The sequence below is a fragment of the Esox lucius genome, chromosome 16 (genome assembly GCF_011004845.1).
Source record: "Esox lucius isolate fEsoLuc1 chromosome 16, fEsoLuc1.pri, whole genome shotgun sequence".
NCBI lineage: Eukaryota > Metazoa > Chordata > Actinopteri > Esociformes > Esocidae > Esox > Esox lucius.
This window is the reverse complement of record NC_047584.1, coordinates 25810230-25834799: the sequence shown is the minus strand read 5'-3', so window position 1 is coordinate 25834799 and position 24570 is coordinate 25810230. Positions and strand designations below refer to the sequence as shown.

General features: G+C 43.7%; 1 protein-coding gene across 3 annotated transcripts in view; it reads right to left on the bottom strand.

The window, feature by feature from the left end:
• arhgap20 (Rho GTPase activating protein 20) overlaps nt 1-10379 on the bottom strand; it is a 34410-nt gene extending 24031 nt beyond the window's left edge. For 2 of the 3 annotated variants that reach the window (XM_020055129.3, XM_010880311.4), the window contains exon 1: nt 9843-10379. In XM_020055129.3, the coding sequence (XP_019910688.2) occupies nt 9843-9926 (84 nt within the window). In that variant the 5' untranslated portion in view covers nt 9927-10379. The remainder of the gene's footprint in view (nt 1-9842) is intronic. The other variant, XM_020055130.3, reaches the window with a different exon arrangement.
• Nucleotides 10380-24570: the final 14191 nt, after the last annotated feature.

Below are 24570 nucleotides of genomic sequence, written 5' to 3'. Positions count from 1 at the left end.
CAACATTGTCATATTTTAAGAATTTACGCAGTGTTGTTTCAACCCTGTATAAAGAAAGTGTGAAACAAAGTTTAGTCTGCACTGGGCCTTTAAATATTATAAGACTACTGGAGATACCACACAATAGTTTATCTGTATCCAAAACATTGGCATGTGTCTGATGATACGGTCAGGGATAACATGGCCTTTGATTGTCTCAATCTGCTGCTGTGGTACTCATGGGGATGACATGTAAGTTGATGGATTTTCTATGGCAACCAACTGCAAAAGACACAGTCAAAATGTCACAATCATTTGTTCCGTAAATGATCAATCTGTATCCACTAGCTAGTGGCCAACATGCATTTGGTCTTCCAGACTACACTTCCATGTCCTTTGCTTATGGGCTTAACAACTGTTTCAGAAACTTTCCGTGAGCGGCACATCTCGATGGATGAAACAAAACAAAACACGTTGGGGTGTGTCACAAGTGTGGGTTGAGTCGCCCCGTGGCGGACCATATTCTGGCGTGTGTGGTACAGGCAATGTGTTTCCGAGCACACAGTTTTGACAGTTGTCTTATGAAAACAATGAAGTGGCAGACCTATGGAGCTGGTTAACGGCTACTCCTGAGACACACCCAGCAGCCTAGGACTACATGGGCCTTGACACATCAGCCCAAAGAAAGACCGCAAAGATGTCCCAAGTGTTGGTGCTGACATATAACAATGTCTTGTCCAGGTCCATAGTTGGCACAACAAAGGTGTGAAATTCACCTCAGGTAATGTAAACCTGTGTGGTCTCAGCCTCCCTCACTCAGGATTTCAAATCAAAGGGCGATAAATTGCATTAGGGATTCAACCAAGAAACTAGAATCAATATGTTTCGCTGTGAATGTCAACTTACATTTACTTTGAAGTGAGGGAATATACGTCTCTGACATGGTCTAGTGCTTGTTTGTAAAGCTGGGGAAGGTATTGTTCCGCTACAGGGCATCCTTCATCCACACCGCCAAGTATATCCTTCTAGAAATGACCATGCAGTCAATCCTCAACCTTGTCTATGGTGAAGTAATCTATAAGCTTGATGCTTACAGGTCTTCAGTGAATGAGATCTGCAGTCCGCTTGGTCACCAGCGCCCCGTTTGCACTGTGACACTTGTGACTGGCCCTGGCTACACACTATGCCAGACTCCCTGGTGCCACAATTACCCCAGTAGTTATCTGCTCCCCGGGTGATATCACTCAGGTGACTACTAAAGCCCAGACTTTCATTGGTTGCCAAAGACAGGAATGAGTCGCCGAGGACCTTTAAGCTTGACACTTTCATCACAGTAACACCATTGTGTTGTCTTCTGCCAATTTGTCTGGTTCTCTTGAGATTGAATGCTTTTGGGCAGGTCGTCATTAAATATTAGAATTTGTTCCCAATTGATTTACCAGGTTAAATTACAGTTTAAATTTTTTTTAAAACATTGAATGGCACGTTTGTCAAATACCTGTTATTTGATATAATTTGATATTTATATCTGAAATCCCTCGTCTATCCCCACCCTCACATTGATGTAGGTTGATTAATTGGTTCATAACCTTAACACTTCTTCGATGACACGTGTATGTGCACACACACGCACACGCACACACACACACACACACACACACACGCACACACACTCACACACACAAACTACACAGGGATGGGAGGACTGAGAGGAGAGGTTGGCCTGGCTGAAAGGAGGCGATGAAAGGTTTAGAGGTTGTGGTTGAGGTTTGGGCAGAGAGCAGACGTTGGGACCCGGCAGACACACAGCTTCCGCTTTGGGAATGGTAACCCCCCATTTTGGGAAGCTCTGAATCCCTGTCTAAGTCCTAAAAATAGGGATATTTTCCCCTCAATCATTCCTAGTCTGAATCTCCAGTGACAAACAGTAAGAATTAAAGAAGGACATTTTAACATCCCTCTGTCAAAGTTGTTTTAGGTTTCAATAAACATTAATATCTCAAAGAGAAGCCAGGATAAGAGTTATTTATAGGAGATTGGGGGAACATAGATTTTGAGAATGTGAAATTGAAGGCGATACATAATGTGAATAAAGTGAACATAGAGGTAGGAGAGATGCTGAAAAATACACAACTAGGACTAAGTGATTATGGACTTAGGAATACTCTGGGAGAGATGTACTGTAGGTTTTCTAAGGGTTAGCTTCTTACACACCCACGAAGACAGACAGACAGGTATATTTACAGAGAGACAGACATCCAGTGGGACACAGGCAAGCAATTAGACCGGCAATCATAGACAAAGACAGGGGTACAGTCGGTCAGAGGGTCAGACAGTCATAGGCACAGACAGAGGGACAGTTGGTCAGAGAGGGTCAGACAGTCATAAGCACAGACAGAGGGACAGGCAGTAAGAGAGGGTCAGACAGTAATAGGCACAGACAGAGGGACAGGCGGTCAGAGAGGGTCAGACAGTCATAGGCACAGACAGAGGGACAGTTGGTCAGAGAGGGTCAGACAGTCATAAGCACAGACAGAGGGACAGGCAGTAAGAGAGGGTCAGACAGTAATAGGCACAGACAGAGGGACAGGCAGTAAGAGAGAGTCAGACAGTAATAGGCACAGACAGAGGGACAGGCGGTCAGAGAGGGTCAGACAGTAATAGGCGCAGACAGAGGGACAGGCAGTCAGAGAGCTTAGCCAGTCTGCCTGTTACATCTGCTCTCCTGTGGACACACACACACTCACACACACACTATGCCCCTCCCCCCTCTAATCTGATTAATGACACTACCTAGAGTGCTGGCTGTGGAGGTTACTGACAGCACTGTTTGTGTGTGTGTGTGTGTGTGTGTGTGTATGTATGTGTGTGTGTGTGTGTTGGGCTGGCTCTATGAAGAGATGGCTTTGTGGTGGACAGGCTGACTGCTGTGGTTTCACGCCATGTAACAGAGGGAGAAGTATGAGCTGAAAAGGGGATGTGTTCATTGGATCCAGGAACCTTTGTGGGCGTGACAATTCTATTTAATACATTTTAATGTTTCCTACAAGGGTGCAACCTTTAACCCTTGTGACAATTCGAGTGGAAATAAATAATGAACAGTGCAACGCAATAATTTTTCTGTGGACACTAATAACTGGGAGCAGGGCGGGAATTAAAGGACGGGTGCACTAGAAAGGTCAGGAAATGCCCCTAAAACTCTTACTGCTATTCAAAATCTGAACAAAGCCATAGACCTATCTGTCCTGGCCTGTCACTGACAGCTGAGCGACCCCAGAGATTTTCATCCAACCAGGTATTCATGACCCCACTTGCTCTCAGTCAGGATGGTCCAGACAAGTAGCAAACAGAGGCAGGCTAATCTTGACCATTCAGAAGAGCCAGCCTGGTGGAGGAGAGTGTTGTTTGTGGCAAGACGTCTTATCACTGGCAAAGGCTTTGTATGTCATCACTAATGATTCTGCTGTGAGCCACGCTGTGTCTGTGTGTGTGTGTGTGTGTGGGAGCTGCTATCAGCGGTAGGGACCTCTTATCGTTTTCCCAGGGGTTATGGGTCAAGCCCTGCATTCCAGCAAGGTTCAGGATCGTAAGATATTAGCCCACAGGACTGATATTAGCCCACAGGACAGACTGCAGACGGTTTAGTGAGGTGCTCAGTACACTGAGTGCTTGATTGATCATATCCATAATTTCTGGTAATCATACACAAGGATTGGACTATTAAAGTGTTATTCACCGTCCACAGACGCAAGTTTGTGATCCAGCATCCCATTTTGACATGAAAGGCATCTTTCCAAAACTCTGCGTGAAGCCCATGATTGGTTGCTTTGTTGAATCAGCTTATACCTGGAAACGTGTATCTATTTGAACCTCACATAGCTACAGGTCGTAGCAAGATATTACACTGCCTTGGTTGCCCACAGACATGAAAACTAACAGGACATGAAGGCACTTTGTACAGGACAGGAACGGAACGGAAAGAAATCTCGTTCAGTGGAGAGGGAGTGGTTCTACAGAGATGTAATTTTATGGGACTCTGTTCCGTTGTGGGTTTGCTAACCAGGGAGAAGAGAGTGAAGGCGTGGCCTGGATGCTATTTAAAGGCCTGTTTCGTGTGTATGCGAGTGCATAGCCAGCCTTGCCTATACTGTGTAGGGACAGAAATAAACCTAGACCCAGGATTACAGTGTTGAAGTTTTTCCAATCTCCCATCCAACAACCAGCCGTCTCCAATGTAATCACACACACAAACAGCAGGCTGAAAATATAAAGTGGGTTGTTCCATTAAGTCCATAAGTTTACCAAGAGTGACTTAAAAATGTGATGTACATTTTTGAGACAGGTAGGAGTGAAAGTGTCAGGCTTATGTGAGTTAGGCTTGTCAGAAAAAACAGGAAGGGATGAACAAGAGGTCAGATAGGGCGAACTTTCAGGCAGCGTGGGTGTGTTTGTGTGTGTGTGTGTTTGTCCATGCATTCCTGTCTGTGTGCATGAGTGCGTTCAAATGTGTATGTCCATGTGTTTGAGCACATTTCTCAGCCAATTGGGAGTGCAGTGTGGTTTCTGAGGTATTGTAATTGCTCTAGCTCCTAGCTTCATCTTCATCAACTTGGATGATGTATTTCAAAACATTATCTCCAGTTCCCTTGAAATGGTTTTCACAATAAACGTGGTCGCATGCTGCATTGGTGATGCACAAAACAATAATTTCTTTGTGATACACACAGAAAGAAATTATGAGGTTATTCACAAAACCTGCTCTTAAATTTCCAATCCCTGCACCCAAGTGGCCAGCCCTGTAATTACTGTGTCCATCAGTGAGGTCAAAGTTTAATGCTGGGGCTCCCAAGAGGCGTGGCCATACAAGACATCATCATAACCTGGGTTTATACCCTGGAATGCTGACCATGCCCGGGACTCCCTCAACCAGCAGTTGATCAGCCCTGTCCAGGTTTGAGGAATGCTCGGACCGGGACGCCTTACGACGTCAGGTCCTACTCTAACAACTGGTTGTAGCCAGTCGGGCACCTGCAAACTCATAGGGGGTTGTTTGCTGGAGGAGAACTCTCATTCAAATGTTTTAGTTCCTGCCTACGTCCTGGTTGAGGGACGGGTGTGACGGGAATCAGAGTGGCTTGGTGGGAGATGCCTCAGAGTACACGTCTCAGTGATGGCTTTTGTTATACTATGCTAGAGCAGTGATGTTTGTGTTATACTATGCTAGTGCAGTGATGCTTTTTGTTGTACTAAACTACTGTTGTGAGGTTTTTGTTATACTATGCTAGTGCAGTGATGTTTGTGTTATACTATGCTAGTGCAGTAATGCTTTTTGTTGTACTAAACTACAGTTGTGAGGTTTTTGTTATACTATGCTAGTGCAGTGATGTTCGTAGTTATGATATGCAACTTCAGTGATATCTAGCTAGTAAACTTGGTTCTGTTATGTAGCACGTTGTGACAAAACTTGGGTGAATGATTTTCCAAATTGCATTGATTGGCACCAGCCAATCCATAAGCACGTGTGCTAGCATGTTTGTATATGGAAAATTCACTTGATGCAACAAGCTGCGTAGTCTAGTGATCAGTGCTGCTACGTACAACTCAGGAGTGTCTGCCTTCCAGTGCTCCAGATTTCTTTCCGTTGGTGGCGTGAGCAGAGACTAGCAGTGGAAATTCTCTGCTGAAAGTATCTTCCATAAGTCAGGATGGATTCTTGTAGCAATCAGGTAGTATTAGTTCACCACCACAGGGTGAGCTTGATCTCTCCCTCTCAGTGTGTGTGTGTGTGTGTGTGTGTGCGTGCGCATGTGTGTGAGGGGGGGCGGGGGTCAGGGGGAGCCTAACAGTGGGGCACATTGTTGAAGGTCATAAGAGTGACTAATGGACGGTTATATTCATTCGTGGGCCTTGTGCCAAGAACACACATGATTGCATCCACGCGCGTTAACACAGAGTGAGAACCTCTAAACATCCACGTTTAATGAAATCCTTTGTTGCCACAGCATGATGACTGGTCCTGATGAGAAATGAGGGAATGACATAACCAACCTTCCCCTGCTAAAAATATCTCTGATAATAAGGAGCACTGTGATTAACTTTGTGAAGAGACACAGGGCTTCTTTTCCATCTCTCTCTCTGCACCCCCCTCCCTGCCTTTTCTCTATCAACACAAGACTTGTTTAAAACCACTATCTGCTCTCTGTTCTCACCCATTGATGATGAAAGTGAAAATGCAGCCTGTAGATAAACTTCACAGTGCTAAAATTCTTATCAGATAAAGGTGAAGACAGAAAGCCATGTTACATATAGCAGACGAGACACACACCGCACTCACCAGCAGAGGAGAGAGTTGATTAAGCTACTTACACCGCCTAGCTGGCTCGCCCAACCTTCAGTAGATACAGTATTAATAGACAAAAGAGAAAATAGGGGGAATGAACCAAAGATATGCCATTCTCTCTTTTAGTCTAATTTTCTCTCCCTCTTTCTCACCCTCTTCTCTCTGGTGTGTCTTATCTCATGCCTTAGAGTTTGGCCTTGTATTTTGCCACATCTCTCTGCCAACAGATAATGAGCTTTAGCCCTGACCACAATTAGGATATCTGTACATTTTCAATCTGCATGTCAGCATACAGCACCACATCTGTAGAATCTAGATAACACGTTCTTGCAGCGTTCACAGGCACAGCTGACACCACGGTGAAGAAAATCATGATAAATAGCAACTTATTTCATGATTTCAATGCCAACAAAACTGCATTTACTGGCAAAAGGACAAGGAGTCAGCAGAATGTTTGTCATTAATGTATACTCAAAACATTAAAGGAACTGAAATCACTAATGTTGTTCTCCTTTCTCTGGCTAGCTTCAGACTGGAACAAGATTTTCTCTTAAAATGTTCAGGTTCACTAAATGTTATTTTTCTTTACATGTGACACATTGATTGGGCAGCATATACTGAACTCTGTAAGTACAGGAGGAGGAGATACATATATAGACTCAGTTTTTTGTATTTTTGCAGGGGTTGGGGTATTTGCTCGCATATTGTATTCACCATTTAGAAATGACAAAGATTTTTATACAGAGCAACCCTTGTTCAGAGCATTGGGACAACTGGTGTTGACTGGTGTTTTGTGGTTAGTCAGGTGCATTTCATCACATCATCAGTGCAGGTATAAGCATCTGTCAGTGTCTAGTCTTGCTTCTTGGCTTTTGGTTTTCCTTTGGAGTCTGCAATAGGCTACAAACGTCATCTACTGTGAATGAACATAGAGTGCTCAGTATAATAAAGACAAGGATTGTACAGACCAGAAACGGTCTCCAGGAGGTAGATGTTTCCGCCATTACCATCCACAGAAGACTTCACCACCACAGCTATTGGCTACACTGCAAAGTGAAAATCACTAGCTAACTTTGAGAACAGAATGGCCTGGTTTCAATAACTTATAGTTTATAGAGTTCTGGAAATTGTCGTGTGGACAGAGGATACGAAGATTGACATGTATCAGAGTGATGGCAAGAGGAAGGTGTAGAAAATATAGTTTCTCAGTGTTCCACCTCATCTGGAAAATGGGATGAATTTGGTGTTATGGCTTTGGCAAGGCTCTTTCAGAATAACTCACAACAGATTCCGGTGAGTTTGAGATTGAGGTAAACCTTCATCCTGGGTCCTGTTAGCTGAGAACGCACCCAAATCCTCTGAGGGGATCGGTAGTGTGGGACGTGACCAAGAAATTCCTGCTGACAATGCTTGCCCCTCTCTGGGTGATGGTGGATGATTTGTGTCACAACAGGGCTACCTAGTCACTCAACAACATGTCAAGGGCTGAACCACTGGCCACCTGGAAGGCCATTGTGCTTTTACTGCTGTGTTCCCAGCCAAGAGGCTGTAGTGCAGAACCTACTGTGGCCCAACCACAGCCTGATGATGTAACTGCTTCAAGGATGGCTTGGAGAGTGAGGAGCATCCAAGAAATCCCAACTCAAACCAGCCAATCAAATTGGCCATCTTGATGCAGCATTCCAGCTGTGATATGGAAACAGTCAGATCAGCCATGACGCAGTAGAGCAAGAGACTGATATATTGAAGACAGAAAGGAGTGAGTTTTGGAGACAAAACCATGGCAACAAACATCATGGCAAAACATACTTTTTTATGTGCAACTGTTAAAAAGGATTTCTAGATCACATTGAAAAAAGACTGGTATAGAATCTTACTAGACAGGGCATGGCTTTAATTTCTCCAGTAACTGGTGTTATAAGCAACAGGTAGCCATGTTAACTCATGCTGCCTTCTGAGGACATCTGTGACCAAAACAAAGCCTGTTAACCCCTACCTACCCCCCATTAACCTCTCCAACCCTCCCTGATCCTGGGCCTTTCTTCTAGGGGATTGGCTACTTTTTCTATAAGGAACCAAGCCTAACAGCAGAGGGAGCTCCTCCCTCCCCTCTCTCATCCTCCTCTTCCTCTCGTCCTTCTCTCCCTCTATTCCCTCTCATCCCTCCTCAAAGTTCTTGACCAAAAAGGGGGCCTATGGCCGCCAGAGCCCAACTCATCATGAGCTTTATTCTCCCTTCTCCGTAACCTGCGAGAACATCTTATTGTTTGGTCTAATACTCTGCACCACCATCCCAATGTCTACACCTGTCTGCTGTCAGAGAGACAGACAAGTTTGCGTACAGCTGTATGTGAGTCTCCCCAGGGGTACGAAGGTTTTATCAATGCAGCTGGTCTGTCAGAATTCTGGTGTGTTTGATAGGCTCAGAATACAAGCCATTAGACTATACACTGAGTTAAAATGTATGACAAAATTGCAAAATGAAGGCGCTGAATTACTGACAGAATTAAATCAGCTAATATACCTCAAGCCAAATGGTAACATTTCCTCCAAAGCACCCATTTGTTTTATATTGCCATGCACAGCTAGAAAGATAGAATCTACAGTGATCAAGTTAGGATAAGATCTCATCTTAGAGTTTAGTAGAACCAACCAATGCATCAAAAAAGTTGTTAAACTATCGACTTTAGTTTAGAGTATTAAACCTGTGACATTGAAGTTAATATTAAGGATGAGCAGTACAAAGTAGCCGTACACATCTTAATACATACACAGCCAAGCAGCTTGGTATCATTGGAAGAAAGCTATAAGCTGTAATTATGTACCAGGAATTTAATAAAAGACAGCCCTTATTTCTTTATGAAATTCTGACCCCATTGACCCTCCGTTTTGTAGTGTGTGTGTGTGTGTGCATACAACACACAGACACACACTCTGCCTGATCACAAGCTCACGTGAAGGCACTGACATTCTAAAATAACGTTCTGAACTAGCATCAGACAGACAGCTTGGACAAGGGAAAATGTCTGGACAGCAAAAACATCACTTTACAATATATAACAAATTCACAGGTTGACACAAGGAACTTAACTTACAGATTGTAATGTACATCATAACTACTGAATATTCATAAAGACTAACTTGATTGTTGTGGATTCTGAAGTCTTTATTTATAAAATGTTTTACTTTATGAAGTTTGTATTATGAATCTATGAAGAAAGAACAAGACAGAAAAAGCTGTCTATCCAAATGTACTTTACCTGATAATTATGTAAATCCAGAAATGTAAACATGCAAATTCGAGTAAGCCAGAATTGATCAACAGGTGCCTGTCACTCAGATGCAATCTAAAACAAACACACATCCAAGCCCACGTTGCCAAGCCCACGTTGCCAAGACCTTTCTGTGCCACAACTGTTGAATTATACCTCATTAAAAGGCATATACACGTTCACCCAGGGAGTTGGTGCAACAAGAAAGTAGAAAACAAGACATTATTTAAGATCTTTGTTTTTGGACTCACGTTAACCTGGTAGAACTCCACACAGCTTCCAGATCTGTCCCTTTTGGGGTCGTCGGCATCGCCGTCTCTTAGAAATAGCTCCATGTCCAACTTGTCCTGTCCCTGTGGCAGCCCAGCTGGACGCCTGTCTGGTTTTCTGTGTGCACACACAATTCAGCTGAGATTCAGCAAGTTTCAGATTCAGTTCTCTAACACGATTTGTCATATTCTCTCCGTCTCCCCTTTCATTTTCTCTTCAGCACCTGTCAGCTCTGTCCCTCACTGTCCGTCTCTCAGGCAGGCTCCAACCACACGTTCTCAGCGTCAGCAGTCTGGGTATGTGCTATCTCAGATCTGGGCAACAGCCAGAGAACGGGGATAGCTGTAAGCTGAGTTCAATGATTCAGTACTCCGCGTGGAGATCCAGAGAGCCTGGGTACTCTGAAAAACGCTCAGCTCTCTGGCTGGGCTGGCTGCTCTCTGGAGTTGCCCCCATCCACCATTGGTGGGTTTAGTCAGGCAGTGTGCTCCCCTGTTCTGGTTTGCTCTGTCTGGTCCTGTTGGCTCAGCATTCTGTCAGGTGATCTGTTCACAAACACAGTCAGGGGGGAGGGGATTGGAGATCAGGGAGGGGCTCAAGTGGGCGGGTTTGTGCCACCCTCCGCGCAGATTAAAATACTGGGGGGAAGCAGGGAGCAAATCATCCCAAACCCTAATGCGTCCCAACCCTCTTCATTCCAACCCCCCCCCCCAATGCATTGCCCTGCCGCCCTGTCCAATTAGAACTTTAGAGTTGGGGTGGGGGGGGGGTTGCTGTCACACTTAACAGATCCCGTCTATATGCACATATACCGTACGATACTCTTCTCTACGTCTGGGTTGTTTGTCATGGCTGGACAGCTCTTCCTTCACTGTTCTCCCCTCTCCAGGTCTTCTAAAACTGCCCTTACATCTATACCAAATGCACATACAAACGTTTCTACATTTCACGTGTAGAAACGGGCCAGCTCCAATTTCTGGTGGCAAACAAACGTCAAGATACAGAATTCAAAGCTATGATTTCATAGCGACTTTCACTGATCAGAAACAGCAATTTTCTTTCTCTCAGAAACATTAGCCAGCTAGCGATCTCCCAAGAATATGTAAAAATGAATACTGCCCGGTTTCCAAAAGCTTCCCTTTAAGAGTGGGAACACAATTTGACATGGAGACAGCGCACCCTTTGGCCAGTAGTTTAAACAAAGCCATTTGCCAACCGAGCTATCCAACAAGGCTTTTCCAATAGGAACACTGTTGGACAACCAAACTGAGTTATAACACTTGAGTCCAGGACTCAGACTCAAGTGGGACTCGATTCATGATTATCAGGACTCATGACTCAACTTGGACTCGACCCGTGATGACTAGGATTGGGACTCTCCATTTCAGCCGTTGGTGACTCAGTCCGAAACACATGACGTCACTTTCCAAACTACAGGCTGAAATAACCCAAGTGCTCTAGAGTGCACCTTTAAGTCTCTTTGTGGTGTCCAGACTAAACACCGCCGTCAGACGGTCCAGGGTTGCGACCGGATAAACAGATGGGGTCAGAATAACAAAAGTGTTGACTCAGTGTCACATATGGCTGCTCAATGTCCCTGCATAGGCTCCTTGACGTCCGACACCAATTTCAATGCTCATATTCAAATGGTCAACGTTCACATGGAAATAAATGTAATTGTTTTGTCCCAAGGTGCACTGGACGCCAACTCCCAGGGTGCACTTTGTGTACGTTTCTCCGTTTCGGCAGTGAACGCGTGTAACTGTTTGTGTCTGTTCGTGTGTCCAGGTATACGTGCGCGTGTGTTTATATACCGCGTGTACCGCGACTCGATCCTGAGAAGCGCATTGTCGTGCAGACCATGTGGTCAGTCTGTTGGCACGTAAACAAGGTAATAAAAGACATCCTGTGTCTGTTAACCTGTATGTAAGCACAGAGGATTAAGGAATGACATCACTGGCTGCCTTCCTCCAACACGATGTCAGACTGCCAGCTATGGTAACTGGGCTCTCTTGTGGAAACCTAAACCCCCTCGCGAATGTAGTCACAAACTCTCCTTTATCACCCTCCCTCCCTCTCTCTCTCCATCCCTACACTCTCTCCGTCCGTGTCCTCTTTATCTTTCTCCCGCCGAGGCTCTCTCTCTTTCCATTTTTTTGTGCTGCACCTGTCTGGGCAAGCCTTGGCTAAGCCTGGGGAGATGTTTCTGTGAAATATATAGTAGAGAGGATATTTCCCCACTTTGCTGGAGAACTTAAATAGAACCTCATTCATAGGAACAGCGAGTAACTCCGGAGAAACAAAACCCAAAAGTAAAAAAGAAACACGAGAGACTAACCCCCTGGGCAAGGATAAAAGTTGAGAAATGTTTGTTGAAAATTCTTTGGCTTTTAGGTCTTCGAAGGTATTGGCTGGGAGAAATTGTGCCATGTTAGATATGTTGACACAAAAATGTTGGCTCTAAATTCAGAATTCTTTCAGACAATGAGGATATTTGATAACAGGCGTATTGTTAGGGTGTTGTCATGTGCAAACATACACGTTTGTACATTACCATGTAATTATACAGTAATGAAGCTGAGGATGGAGCCATAGTTACCCTGAAAACACTACACAATGAACATTGGGGAAAAGTTGGCCAAGACCATCTGATATTCAGCATATGTAGCATTTCTCAATACAAAGTCTTACATTTAAATTTTTCTCAAAAATACACCAGTGAAAAATAACAGATATTTTGGCTTTAATGATGTACTATGGGATGTTATTCATAACTAATTCATACAAGATGTAAAAATTGGATCGACGTATTTAACAAGCCAGTCTCTCTAGGAATAAACCTTTCTGAGAGAGATATTTCAAAACAACAGGGCTCTCTTGGAAGAGAATATTCCCAAGAGAGAGGTCTTGGGAATTTGTCTGTGAGGCAGCTTAATTCTGTGTATATTAACCACCATTGGTATTAGCTAAATCTTATGACAACATGCACATGTTTATGTTCTCCAATTTCAATGGTTTACGAAAGCAATGTGTGTGTATTATTTCAGGATTACACTACCATAAGCATGCTAACATGCAAATGTATCTGTTTATGTTGTAGCCATTTATTTGATGATGATTTGACTTTCTTAAACTTTCTTAGAAAATTATGCACACACAAATACTAGAACGCACACACACAAATACACGCACACACAAACACGAATATAACACATGAAGCATGAATATTCTTTCTCTAATAAACACTGGTCACTGTTTGTGAGTTTACGCCACAGCTGATGCTGACTCCAGCCAAACAGCCTCATCATTCAGCAGCACCAGCAGTGACACTTCAAACAACCACCTTCGCTTGTCTTCTTCGCTAATGGGCTCATGGCCCATTGAAGCTTAATTAACCCATAGCAGCCAGCTGACGAGTTTTAAAGGGAGTGGAAAAGAATACTTCCAGTCAGGCATCGGTCTCTCCGGGCAAACCAGGGCCCACTGTCAACCCACCACATCACCCCTCATCATTTCTCGTTATTTTCCTGGGGGACGCAAGGCTGTTACTTCAGTCAAGTGGATAGTTGTTAGCTGATTAGACAATCAGAAGAGGAGCAGACGGGAGAGTTCCATGGGTTAATTAATGTCTGGCTACTATGGAAACCCAAAGATAGGAATGCAAAATAAACGAGATAATAGCAAGTTAAGATGCTAGATGGGCAGAAGAAATCACAGCACACGACTGGACAGTGCTTTCCTTCTGGCTGGTAAATATTCTGGTGTAAAAATCCTGATCGAACGAGCAGCTCGATAACAGTCAGAACGGCATTATCGTTGTTGCGATAATGCAAGGCCTTAATTGCTCATTTGAAAGCACAACATTGGGCGGAAAGAACTGGATAAAAGTAAAACAAATGAGCATCGGTAACAAGATATCAGTCCATATTTCTGGATGTGTGAATGATGAAAGTGTAATTGATTGTAAATCACAAGTACTTTGACGGCAGTAAACATGTACTATATATCAACCAATCAAATGTATTTCAAAAGCCCTTTTTACTTCAGCAGTTGTCACAAAGTGCTTTTACAAAACACCCAGCCTGAAACCCCAAGGAACAAGCAACAACAGTGTTGATGCACAACATGTGGTGTCAACATGTGGTGTCACAAAAATGCCCTAAAAATATTCAAAGAATCAAGCCGTCCATGTCATAACATTTTCTCTATACTACAGAAAGGCAGGCATGGCCAGCAGTACCAGTATAAAGGCAGGCATGGCCAGCAGTACCAGTATAAAGGCAGGCATGGCCAGCAGTACCAGTATAAAGGCAGGCATAGCTAGCAGTACCAGTATAAGGGCAGGCATGGCCAGCAGTACCAACCAACAGGACCCAGTACAGCTACTGCCAGTGTCTAATGATGACTCAGTGACTGACCGGACAATCTGCATAGCCCTTGTTTTGCACTAATCCTTTAGAATTGAAGGGTATACACTCACACACTCACACACACACATGCTCATTCATGCCTAATCCGTATACGCATGCATATTGACTTACCATGCACACATACACACACACACATACTCTTAAACATACCCTGCTGCTACTGTTTGTTGTGTACACTGCTGCTACGTAGTATATGTACATTTTCATCATACTGCTTTCACATCGGCTCAGTATTATTTGGCCCTGTATATAGCCATCCTATTGTCATTAGTTATTCAGAATTATTTAGTCATGTTACATTTTATTTATTTATTTGGATAGTCAGAATTACCATCTGTAAATGTGCCACAGATTTTCATACTATTAATAAACTTTGAAAAACAAATGTAATGCTTGCTAAGGTTCAGATTAGGGTTAGGTTTATAGTAAGTGTTAGTGTAATATTTAGGGAAGGTTTAGGGTTACAGATGAGGATGAAGTTTAAGGTCACTGTTAGTGTTTGTAGATGCTAAAATGCTAATATAGATGCTAGTTAGATGCTAAAATGCTAATATAGGTCCCGGGATGGGATTTCTGCCCGAAATGCTAAAATGCTACCATTTATACAGAATGCCAGGGAAAATAAACTAAATGCAAACTTTCCATTTTGGCCTAGATGTTTAATATACACTCACCTAAAGGATTATTAGGAACACCATACTAATACTGTGTTTGACCCCCTTTCGCCTTCAGAACTGCTTTAATTCTACGTGCCATTGATTCAACAAGGTGCTGAAAGCATTCTTTAGAAATGTTGGCCCATATTGATAGGATAGCATCTTGCAGTTGATGGAGATTTGTGGGATGTACATCCAGGGCACGAAGCTCCCATTCCACCACATCCCAAAGATGCTCTATTGGGTTGAGATCTGGTGACTGTGGGGTCCATTTTAGTACAGTGAACTCATTGTCATGTTCAAGAAACCAATTTGAAATCATTCGAGCTTTGCGACATGGTGCATTATCCTGCTGGAAGTAGTCTAAAGTGTGCCAAGAAAACATCCCCCACACCATTACACCACCACCACCAGCCCGCACAGTGGTAACAAGGCATGATGGATCCATGTTCTCATTCTGTTTACACCAAATTCTGACTCTACCATCTGAATGTCTCAACAGAAATCGAGACTCATCAGACCAGGCAACATTCTTCCAGTCTTCAACTGTCCAATTTTGGTGAGCTTGTGCAAATTGTAGCCTCTTTTTCCTATTTGTAGTGGAGATGAGTGGTACCCAGTGGGGTATTCTGCTGTTGTAGCCCATTCGCCTCAAGGTTGTGCGTGTTGTGGCTTCACAAATGCTTTGCTGTATACCTCGGTTGTAACGAGTGGTTATTTCAGTCAAAGTTGCTCTTCTATCAGCTTGAATCAGTCTGCCCATTCTCCTCTGACCTCTAGCATCAACAACGCATTTTCGCCCACAGGACTGCCGCATTCTGAATGTTTTTCCCTTTTCATACCATTCTTTGTAAACCCTAGAATTGGTTGTGCGTGAAAATCCCAGTAACTGAGCAGATTGTGAAATACTCAGACCGGCCTGTCTGGCACCAACAACCATGCCACGCTCAAAATTGCTTAAATCACCTTTCTTTCCCATTCTGACATACACTTTGGAGTTCAGGAGATTGTCTTGACCAGGACATCACCCCTAAATGCATAGAAGCAACTGCCATGTGATTGGTTGATTAGATAATTGCATTCATGAGAAATTGAACAGGTGTTCCTAATAATCCTTCAGGTGAGCGTATATGACATTATATTTAATAAGCAATATCCAGAGACATATTTTAGCTCAACAGCACCATTTTGCCAAAAATGCCAGAAGGATGCATTTACGAAGCAAGTGAAAAACAAAAAGATTTGATCTTTCAGCTTTCAAACCTACCCTAAGAGTATGGTTTATGGGGCCTGTGTTGGCTGGTGTTAGCCTTCTGCCATAACTGTCTGAAGCTTTGAAGTATGAACTCTTCTCTCACTCCCTCAGTCTCCCCCCGTCCCTTCCCCAACCCCATTTACTCCTTACCCCCTCACCCTCGCCTCCCCATGTCTCTCTGTTCAGCTTATTTATGTCCATCTTTAGGGTCAACTCTTTACTCTCCCTTGGTGTGTTTACCCATCACTCAGGTTTTATGGCCCTGAAAAATGAAAGGAGAAAACATAAATGTCTTGGAAGGGAACCAGCAAGTGCTTTCTGTCTTTCGATGCTGGCAGCGAATGTAACATAACCTATAATCTTGATGTTCTACAGTTTACCTGCAGAGGTGAGAGGTTAGAGAGACATGTAGTTCATGTGTGATTGGGACTCACCTGTTTTGATTATTTCCAGGTGTTACCAGTGATTTCCTTGTGTGCAGGATGTCTATTTTCCGTGTGTACAGGTTTGCACGTACGCTGAGAGGATTAGAGTGGAGCGGTGTGGACCCTGGAATGTGTATGTGTTCGGGCAGCAATAAAGTCCATCTCATGGGGAACCCTCCTCCATAGCTGCCCCTTATGGAGAATATTGCATGACTGTTCTGAAACTAATATTAAATCTAACTACTTGATTGCTTATTGCATGAGTGAGTGCTAAATATGTGATGTTTAAGACGGTGATGTTGGAGATGTGTTGTTGAAGATGTGATATTGATGATGTGATGTTGGATATAGCATGCTTAGGATGTGATGTTGGAGAGGTGATTTTCAAGATGCAACATTGGAGATGTGGTGGTTAAGACGTGATGTTGGAGATGTGATTTTTAAGATGTGATGTTGGAGAGGGGATGTTTAAGGTGTGCAGAGCAGTTCATTCATTGTTGTGAAAACATTGCTGCTTGCTTGCAACTCATTGCCCTGTAACAATTAAAACAACTAACTCCACACGTTTATTCACGTCCATGCTCCACCCTGATGTGAAGAAACAGTTTTTTGTTCACATTCAGAGGTATTTAGTTAGTTATGAACCTACCCTGGTTAAACCCGGAGGCATAATGGTTACTAACGTCTCGCTGTTACACACGTGATTACACAGAGATAACACCATTAGTACTGTGAATCCATGACCATGGGTTTCTGGTTGGTATCTCCCGTTGTTACCTCTGGCTGTTATCACGTCCAGTCTAGTAACAGGAAAGAGGGCAGGTGGCAGGCTGAGTCGTGTAAAAAGATAAGAGTTGAGCCACCTGGACACAGACGACAGGACATGACTCTTCACCGTTGCAATGTAATGTGTGCATACTGTATTAACACTGTGACAGTGTTTTGTGTCTCCAGTGTCCCAAAAGGCTTTTGGTCCCCTGTCCGGTGCTAGCCTTACAGTCTGGGTGTGCTTATGCTAGTTAATGTTATGACCTTTGTCTCTGCCTATGGCCCCTCCACAGAGACCCCCGGTTTTTACAACACTCATTACCAGCTCTTCAGGGGCTGCATTTAGCGCAACAGCTTTATTAGGTTGTGGGGGGGGGGTGGGGGGGGGTGTTGGGGGTGAGGGGCGTGAGGGCAATATAACGACATTACGCTTAACCCAGGGTCAAGACAGAATGAACATGAGGAAGAAGAGGGCCAGTGTTGCTAGTCAGTAAAAGTGTATATGCAGTCACCATAAAGACGTTGCGTATGTGCATTCCGACCATATATCCAAGCTCTCTCCTGGCCTTTATTCCTGCAATCCTATTGGTCAGTCGGAAACAATGGGGTTGCCTATTACCTCTGACGGTTCTCCTGGCCTCCCCTTGGCTGGTTGTCATCGGCAGTGCTCCAGGTAAACATTCCTGAGTTCTGATTGGGTGGGAAGGAGGCTGAGGGAGGGAGTCACTGTGCAGCCATCCAGTAAGTTATGCCGTCAGTCAGTTGAATTTGCTGTAGAACTGTGGGTTCAGAGATGTTGAAGCAGCTACTGGCCCATTGTCTGTCTGCATGCTCAGCAGATAAGACTTAGCACTGTAGTCTAAAAAGTTAAAGCATTGGTAAAGCTTGGGACCTACAATACTGAACTAAAAAATAACAATCCTTAAACTCCCAATAAATCGTGGCCTAACTGAGCACATATAGCCCACAGAAAACCAAAAATCTTGGTTGCGGTCAGTCAGTTTTGCAATCCCTGCTTCAGTGAGCAGTCAGGCCAGGAGTATTTATCAATCCACCAACATGACCCTGTTCACATAACAACGATTGTGGGAGCGTGATTCTGAGCCTGTAGCAGAAATACCAAACATGCCTTATCACCCCAGATCCAGTGTCAGAAAAGTGTAAGGTAAATGTTATTCTTAGAGAGGGGTGGTTTTAGCGAGGGCTTGGCTGACTGTGTTTAGGGATATCTATCTCTGTCTTCATCTCATCTGATCTCTACACATCTCCTCCCTCATTGAAGGGCAGGCAAACACTGCAGTCACCATGTCTCTGAGGAATCCATGTGAAGGGGGAAAACTGGGAAGGGGGAAAACTGGGAAGGGGGAACAACAAGGGGGAAATAAACATGTATATTCCATCCATCCATCTTCTTCCGCTTATCCGGGGCCGGGTCGCAGGGGCAGCAGTCTAAGCAGAGATGCCCAGACTTCCCTCTCCCCAGACACTTCCTCTAGCTCTTCCGGGGGGACACCGAGGTGTTCCCAGGCCAGCCGGGAGACATAGTCCCTCCAGCGTGTCCTAGGTCTTCCCCGGGGTCTCCTCCCGGTGGGACGGGCCCGGAACACCTTCCCGGGATGACGTCCAGGAGGCATCCGGAACAGATGCCCAAGCCATCTCAGCTGACCCCTCTCGATGTGGAGGAGCAGCGGCTCTACTCTGAGCTCCTCCCGGGTGACCGAGCTTCTCACCCTATCTCTAAGGGATCGCCCAGCCACCCTGCGGAGAAAGCTCATTTCGGCCGCCTGTATCCGGGATCTTGTCCTTTCGGTCATGACCCAAGGCTCATGACCATAGGTGAGAGTAGGAACGTAGATTGACCGGTAAATCGAGAGCTTTGCCTTGCGGCTCAGCTCTTTCTTCACCACGACGGACCAATACATCGACCACGTTACTGCAGAAGCTGCACCGATCCGTCTACATGTATATTCAAAAATGTAAAGAGTCATTTTATTCAACCTTATAACCAGGCAAATTAATTCAAGGAACTTTGAAAAAACAATGGGAGAAAATATATAAGAAAAGACAATGTAAGAAAGCCCGTTTTACACACCTGTTGAAAAGCCTTATATTGCGTGCTGTTCTGCACAGCAACGAGCACAGTTGGGACGGTTGTGTCCTTTCATACAAGGATCACAGCAGTCCTGAACAGCAGTCATCAAGCCGATTGTTAGAATCTTGTTAGGCTATCTGCTTCTAGTACCAGCACTAGCAAATAGTAGAGATAGAATTACACAACTCTATCTCTCAAGCCTTATCCTATTATCTGTCTGCTGATAGAAATCAGTGTCATCCTTCGTCTCTCCATCCTCTCATCTCATTTACCACTCGCAAATGTTTGTGACATGTACACATTTCCTCTGTAATACAATTTTGAGTCTTAACATTGTTTCTGTAGATGCTCTACAGATTATCTACTGACCATTGATAACCTAATAACTGTCTACTAACCCAGTGAGGAAATCCAAATTTGCCAAGCATTGCCCAGGGTCGGAAGCAGAATTGTCAGCAGTGATTTCCTTGTCTTATCGGGTTCCATGCAACTCCCCCATGTAAGTGAGTGTGTCCTCACGCGCGGTGATCCATGTGACTTCCTGGCAACATGGCATGTCGAAAATAAGGAAATGAGGAAAAGTAAATATTTGAAAATGCATTCTGAATGAATTTCATTCAACCATTCTTCAGCCAGCCAAATGACCTCAGGTAACCTTGATAAAGGTTCATGAGAAAAACATTTTTTTTAGAAGTGTTCTGCACGGGAACTAAAGTAGCTGTGACTGGTGCATCTATTGTATAGTACTAGCCTCACAGAAGTCCAATTATAATAATTGTGCCGATTGTTATAATCTGGTTAATCCATCTGCTTCTTTTTCCAGCACCAGCCAGTAACAAGAATGTACAAAATAGCCATCACTCATGAGGACCATGACATATCATCTCTCTATGACTTATATTATCTGTCTATATAACTCAGTATTATACATGTCATTAATGCCTTACCTCCATCCTCTCATGTCTTTGCTAATTCTACAGTTGTTAATGACATGTACACAATTTTCATAGCTATTAATGCAATCCTGAAAGCGGCCGGTCGTTTGGGTGAAGTTATATTTCATGCTTCGTAAGAACAGCGCCCAAGATTGGAAAACATACAGTTTTTCAAAATCCACTGCAGCATGTTACGAATAACCTAACATTTGTAGAGACAATAAAGTGTCTGATCTGGCTAGTTGCCAAGAACTCCCATTACCCACAGTCTTTGGTAGCAGACCTCATGCTTCTGCACTGAATTCCGACATGCCGCAAAATAGCCCCATTTGTGAGGGAGGCTCTCTGGTTTCAGTGCTAACAGTAGAGTTGGCCTCTGCTAACTTGGCTAGCTCAATGCACTAATGAGGGCAATTAATCTGCAGTTCAGATATCAGAAAGAATTCTAGGTTTTATAACATATTCAAAGAGCTTATAGCTAGCACTGTACAGTCTAGCACACTAGCCAGAGTAATTAGTTATTAAAAAGGAAGTGGCTGCAGCTCCAACTTTTTCAGTCTATTTAGTCCGCAGGAAGAAAAAGGTCTTGAGTTTGCCGAAATATATGCACGCATCGATCAGTTTCAATTTATGGGGAGATTTTGATCTCATCTCTAACCTAGAGATTTTAGAGCATATGGTTTTTGCCCAGTGACAATAAAGAAAAGTCTGATCTGCAGCAATTCCATATTCAAAACAACTCAAATCTCAAAGAAAATATCAAACACAACATGCAGCAATTTCAAAGATTGTAATGAGTAATATTTCATATAAGCAAAGCAAAAGTCATTAGGCCCTAATCTATGGATTTCACATGACTGGGGACGCAGATATGAGTGTTACAGACACCTTTATAAAAATGTAATTGCAAAAGCTTTTATTTATTTTAATCAAAAAGGTCGAGCGGTTTCAGTATATCGTTGGTTCCAAGGCCAAACAGCAGTCAGGTCAAGACCCTGGTGAGGACCACACGTTCCTGACATTGTGCTGAAATAATGATGTTTAGTTAGTTTCTTGATACGTGTGAAGGCTGATATGTGTCTATATCACCTCTACATCTAACAACAACAAAAACCAATTGGGTCAGAGAATTAGTTTTTTCACCCCACTGTTGCTGATATGTGGAAAATAAGCTGATCCCAGATTACCTGAAATAGCTGAAGGGACGTCACATTTGTTCATTGCACAAAGAAGAGGACAGGAAAAGACACAGAAGCATGCTTGCTTATACTGTGTGTTTCTGTATGTGTGCGTGCAGCCATGTGCATGTGCATATACACTCACCTAAAGGATTATTAGGAACACCTGTTCAATTTCTCATTAATGCAATTATCTAATCAAGCAATCACATGGCAGTTGCTTCAATGCATTTAGGGGTGTGGTCCTGGTCATGACAATCTCCTGAACTCCAAACTGAATGTCAGAATGGAAAAGAAAGGTGATTTTAGCAATTTTGAGCGTGGCATGGTTGTTGGTGCCAGACAGGCCAGTCTGAGTATTTCACAATCTCAGTTACTGTGATTTTCACGCACAACCACTTCTAGGGTTTACAAAGAATGGTGTGAAAAGGGAAAAACATCCAGTATGCGGCAGTCCTGTGGGTGAAAATGCCTTGTTGATGCTAGAGGTCAGAGGAGAATGGGCTCACTGATTCAAGCTGATAGAAGAGCAACTTTAACTGAAATAACCACTTGTTACAACCGAGGTATACAGCAAAGCATTTGTGAAGCCACAACACGCACAACCTTGAGGCGGATGGGCTACAACAGCAGAAGACCCCACCGGGTACCATTCATCTCCACTACAAATAGGAAAAAGAGGCTACAATTTGCACGAGCTCACCAAAATTGGACAGTTGAAGACTGGAAGAATGTTGCCTGGTCTGATGAGTCTCGATTTCTGTTGAGACATTCAGATGGTAGAGTCAGAATTTGGCGTAAACAGAATGAGAACATGGATCCATAATGCCTTGTTACCACTGTGCAGGCTGGTGGTGGTGGTGTAATGGTGTGGGGGATGTTTTCTTGGCACACTTTAGGCCCCTTAGTGCCAGTTGGGCATCGTTTAAATGCCACTGCCTACCTGAGCATTGTTTCTGACCATGTCCATCCCGTTATGACCACCATGTACCCATCCTCTGATGGCTACTTCCAGCAGGATAATGCACCATGTCACAAAGCTCGAATCATTTCAAATTGGTTTCTTGAACATGACAATGAGTTCACTGTACTGAAATGCCCCCCACAGTCACCAGATCTCAACCCAATAGAGCATCTTTGGGATGTGGTGGAATGGGAGCTTTGTGCCCTGGATGTGCATCCCACAAATCTCCATCAACTGCAAGATGCTATCCTATCAATATGGGCCAACATTTCTAAAGAATGCTTTCAGCACCTTGTTGAATCAATGCCATGTAGAATTAAGGCAGTTCTGAAGGCGAAAGGAGGTCAAACACAGTATTAGTATGGTGTTCCTAATAATCCTTTAGGTGAGTGTATGTGTGTGTGTGTGTGTGTGCACGTGTGTGTGTGTGTGTGTGTGTGTGGAGCGTAGACACATAGGCCTAGCCAGGCATGATGCTGATGATAATGACTCAGGTCTGCTTGAAGGGCCAACCCAGTGCCCAGCACTCCTTCCCTGTCAACATCAATCCTCTCATCATCTGCTCCTTCCCAGCACACACGTCCACTCACTCTGCATCTCTGGCTCAGAGGAATTCTCAGAAAATACTGTTTCAGCTGTGCCATTTTTCAAAACCCCACCGCCAGCCATTCCCCCTGCTATACAGCAGCACTCTCTCAAGACGGGCTGAAGGAAACCTGGAAAATTAACTTCTGTTTACAGTTTGAAATTGACTGTACTAAAGATCTTGACACTTGTTTGTATCATTCATGTAGCAGTAAGTTTGTCACTTAGGAGAATTTGGGTTGTTTAAAAAAGAGGTTACAGGCTTGTCTACATAGTGTCAAGGATGAGTAATGGTTTACCGCCACAAATGACCCTCTTTCACTTTGTCTGACGTATTAGAACGTGTTAGGGACAAGTAATAGTTTATAGCCAAGACTTGCACTCTTTCACTCGTTGGAGCGCTGTAGACATTCGTAGACTGGTGTATCTCAATCGGCCAGGTTTTTTGTATTTTTTACTCACCTGACACCCTCAGTTACTGTGAACTCTGAAAGATTTGGACAGCGACAGATGTTTCGTTGCTTTTTTGGTTATGTATTCAAGCTGTCCACGGCTGATGTCTGACATGTAAATGTATGTCAAGCTGGAATCAGAAGGAATCCATCAGCAATATAGACAAAATACGTTTTAAAAAAAAACATGTCAAAATAAACTGTTTGATACGTTAGGAAGAAGAAAAAGAGCACCGGTTATCTCAGCAATGGCAAACAAAACAAGACCACTATAATGCATGATATTTTGAACAGTAAAAAAAAGATCAGGAGATAGACATAGATGTGTAATAGACTACCATACACAAAAAGCACACCAGCAAGATGCAACCCACTAATAAGCCTCAAGAACAGAACAGCCAGGTTGCAAGAGTTCTATCTTATGGACAGATGGAACAATGATTAACCAGCACCAGAGTGCTATGAAGAGGAAAGTGTGGAGAAAGAAAGGGGCTGCCTATGATTCAAAACATACCACTATAATCTGCAAAACAGGGTTGGAGGTGGTGTTATGGATTGGTCAATGTACGGCTGCCACTGGAACTGGCTCACTTGTCTTCATTGATGATGTAATGGCTGACAGTTGCAGCAGGAGGAATTCTGAAGGCTACGGAAAAATTCATCTAATTCATCCAATTCTTCAGAAGCCTTTATATTCAGTAGACAGTGTTTCATCATGGCGCAAGACAATAACCCCAAATAAGGGGTTATTCAGGGGAAAAAGTGGAAAGACATGGACTTGCCTTAGCCCATCACCTGATCTAAATCCAGTTGAGCATGTCTTTCACATGCTGAAGAATTGACTGAAGTCAAACAGGCATTGAGACAAGCAGGAATTTAAGCAGAAATAGGTTTTCATGCCACAAAGACATGACTATGGTACATAATGTTAACCCATCAAAATACTTTTGGTACTCTAAAATGGGAGCA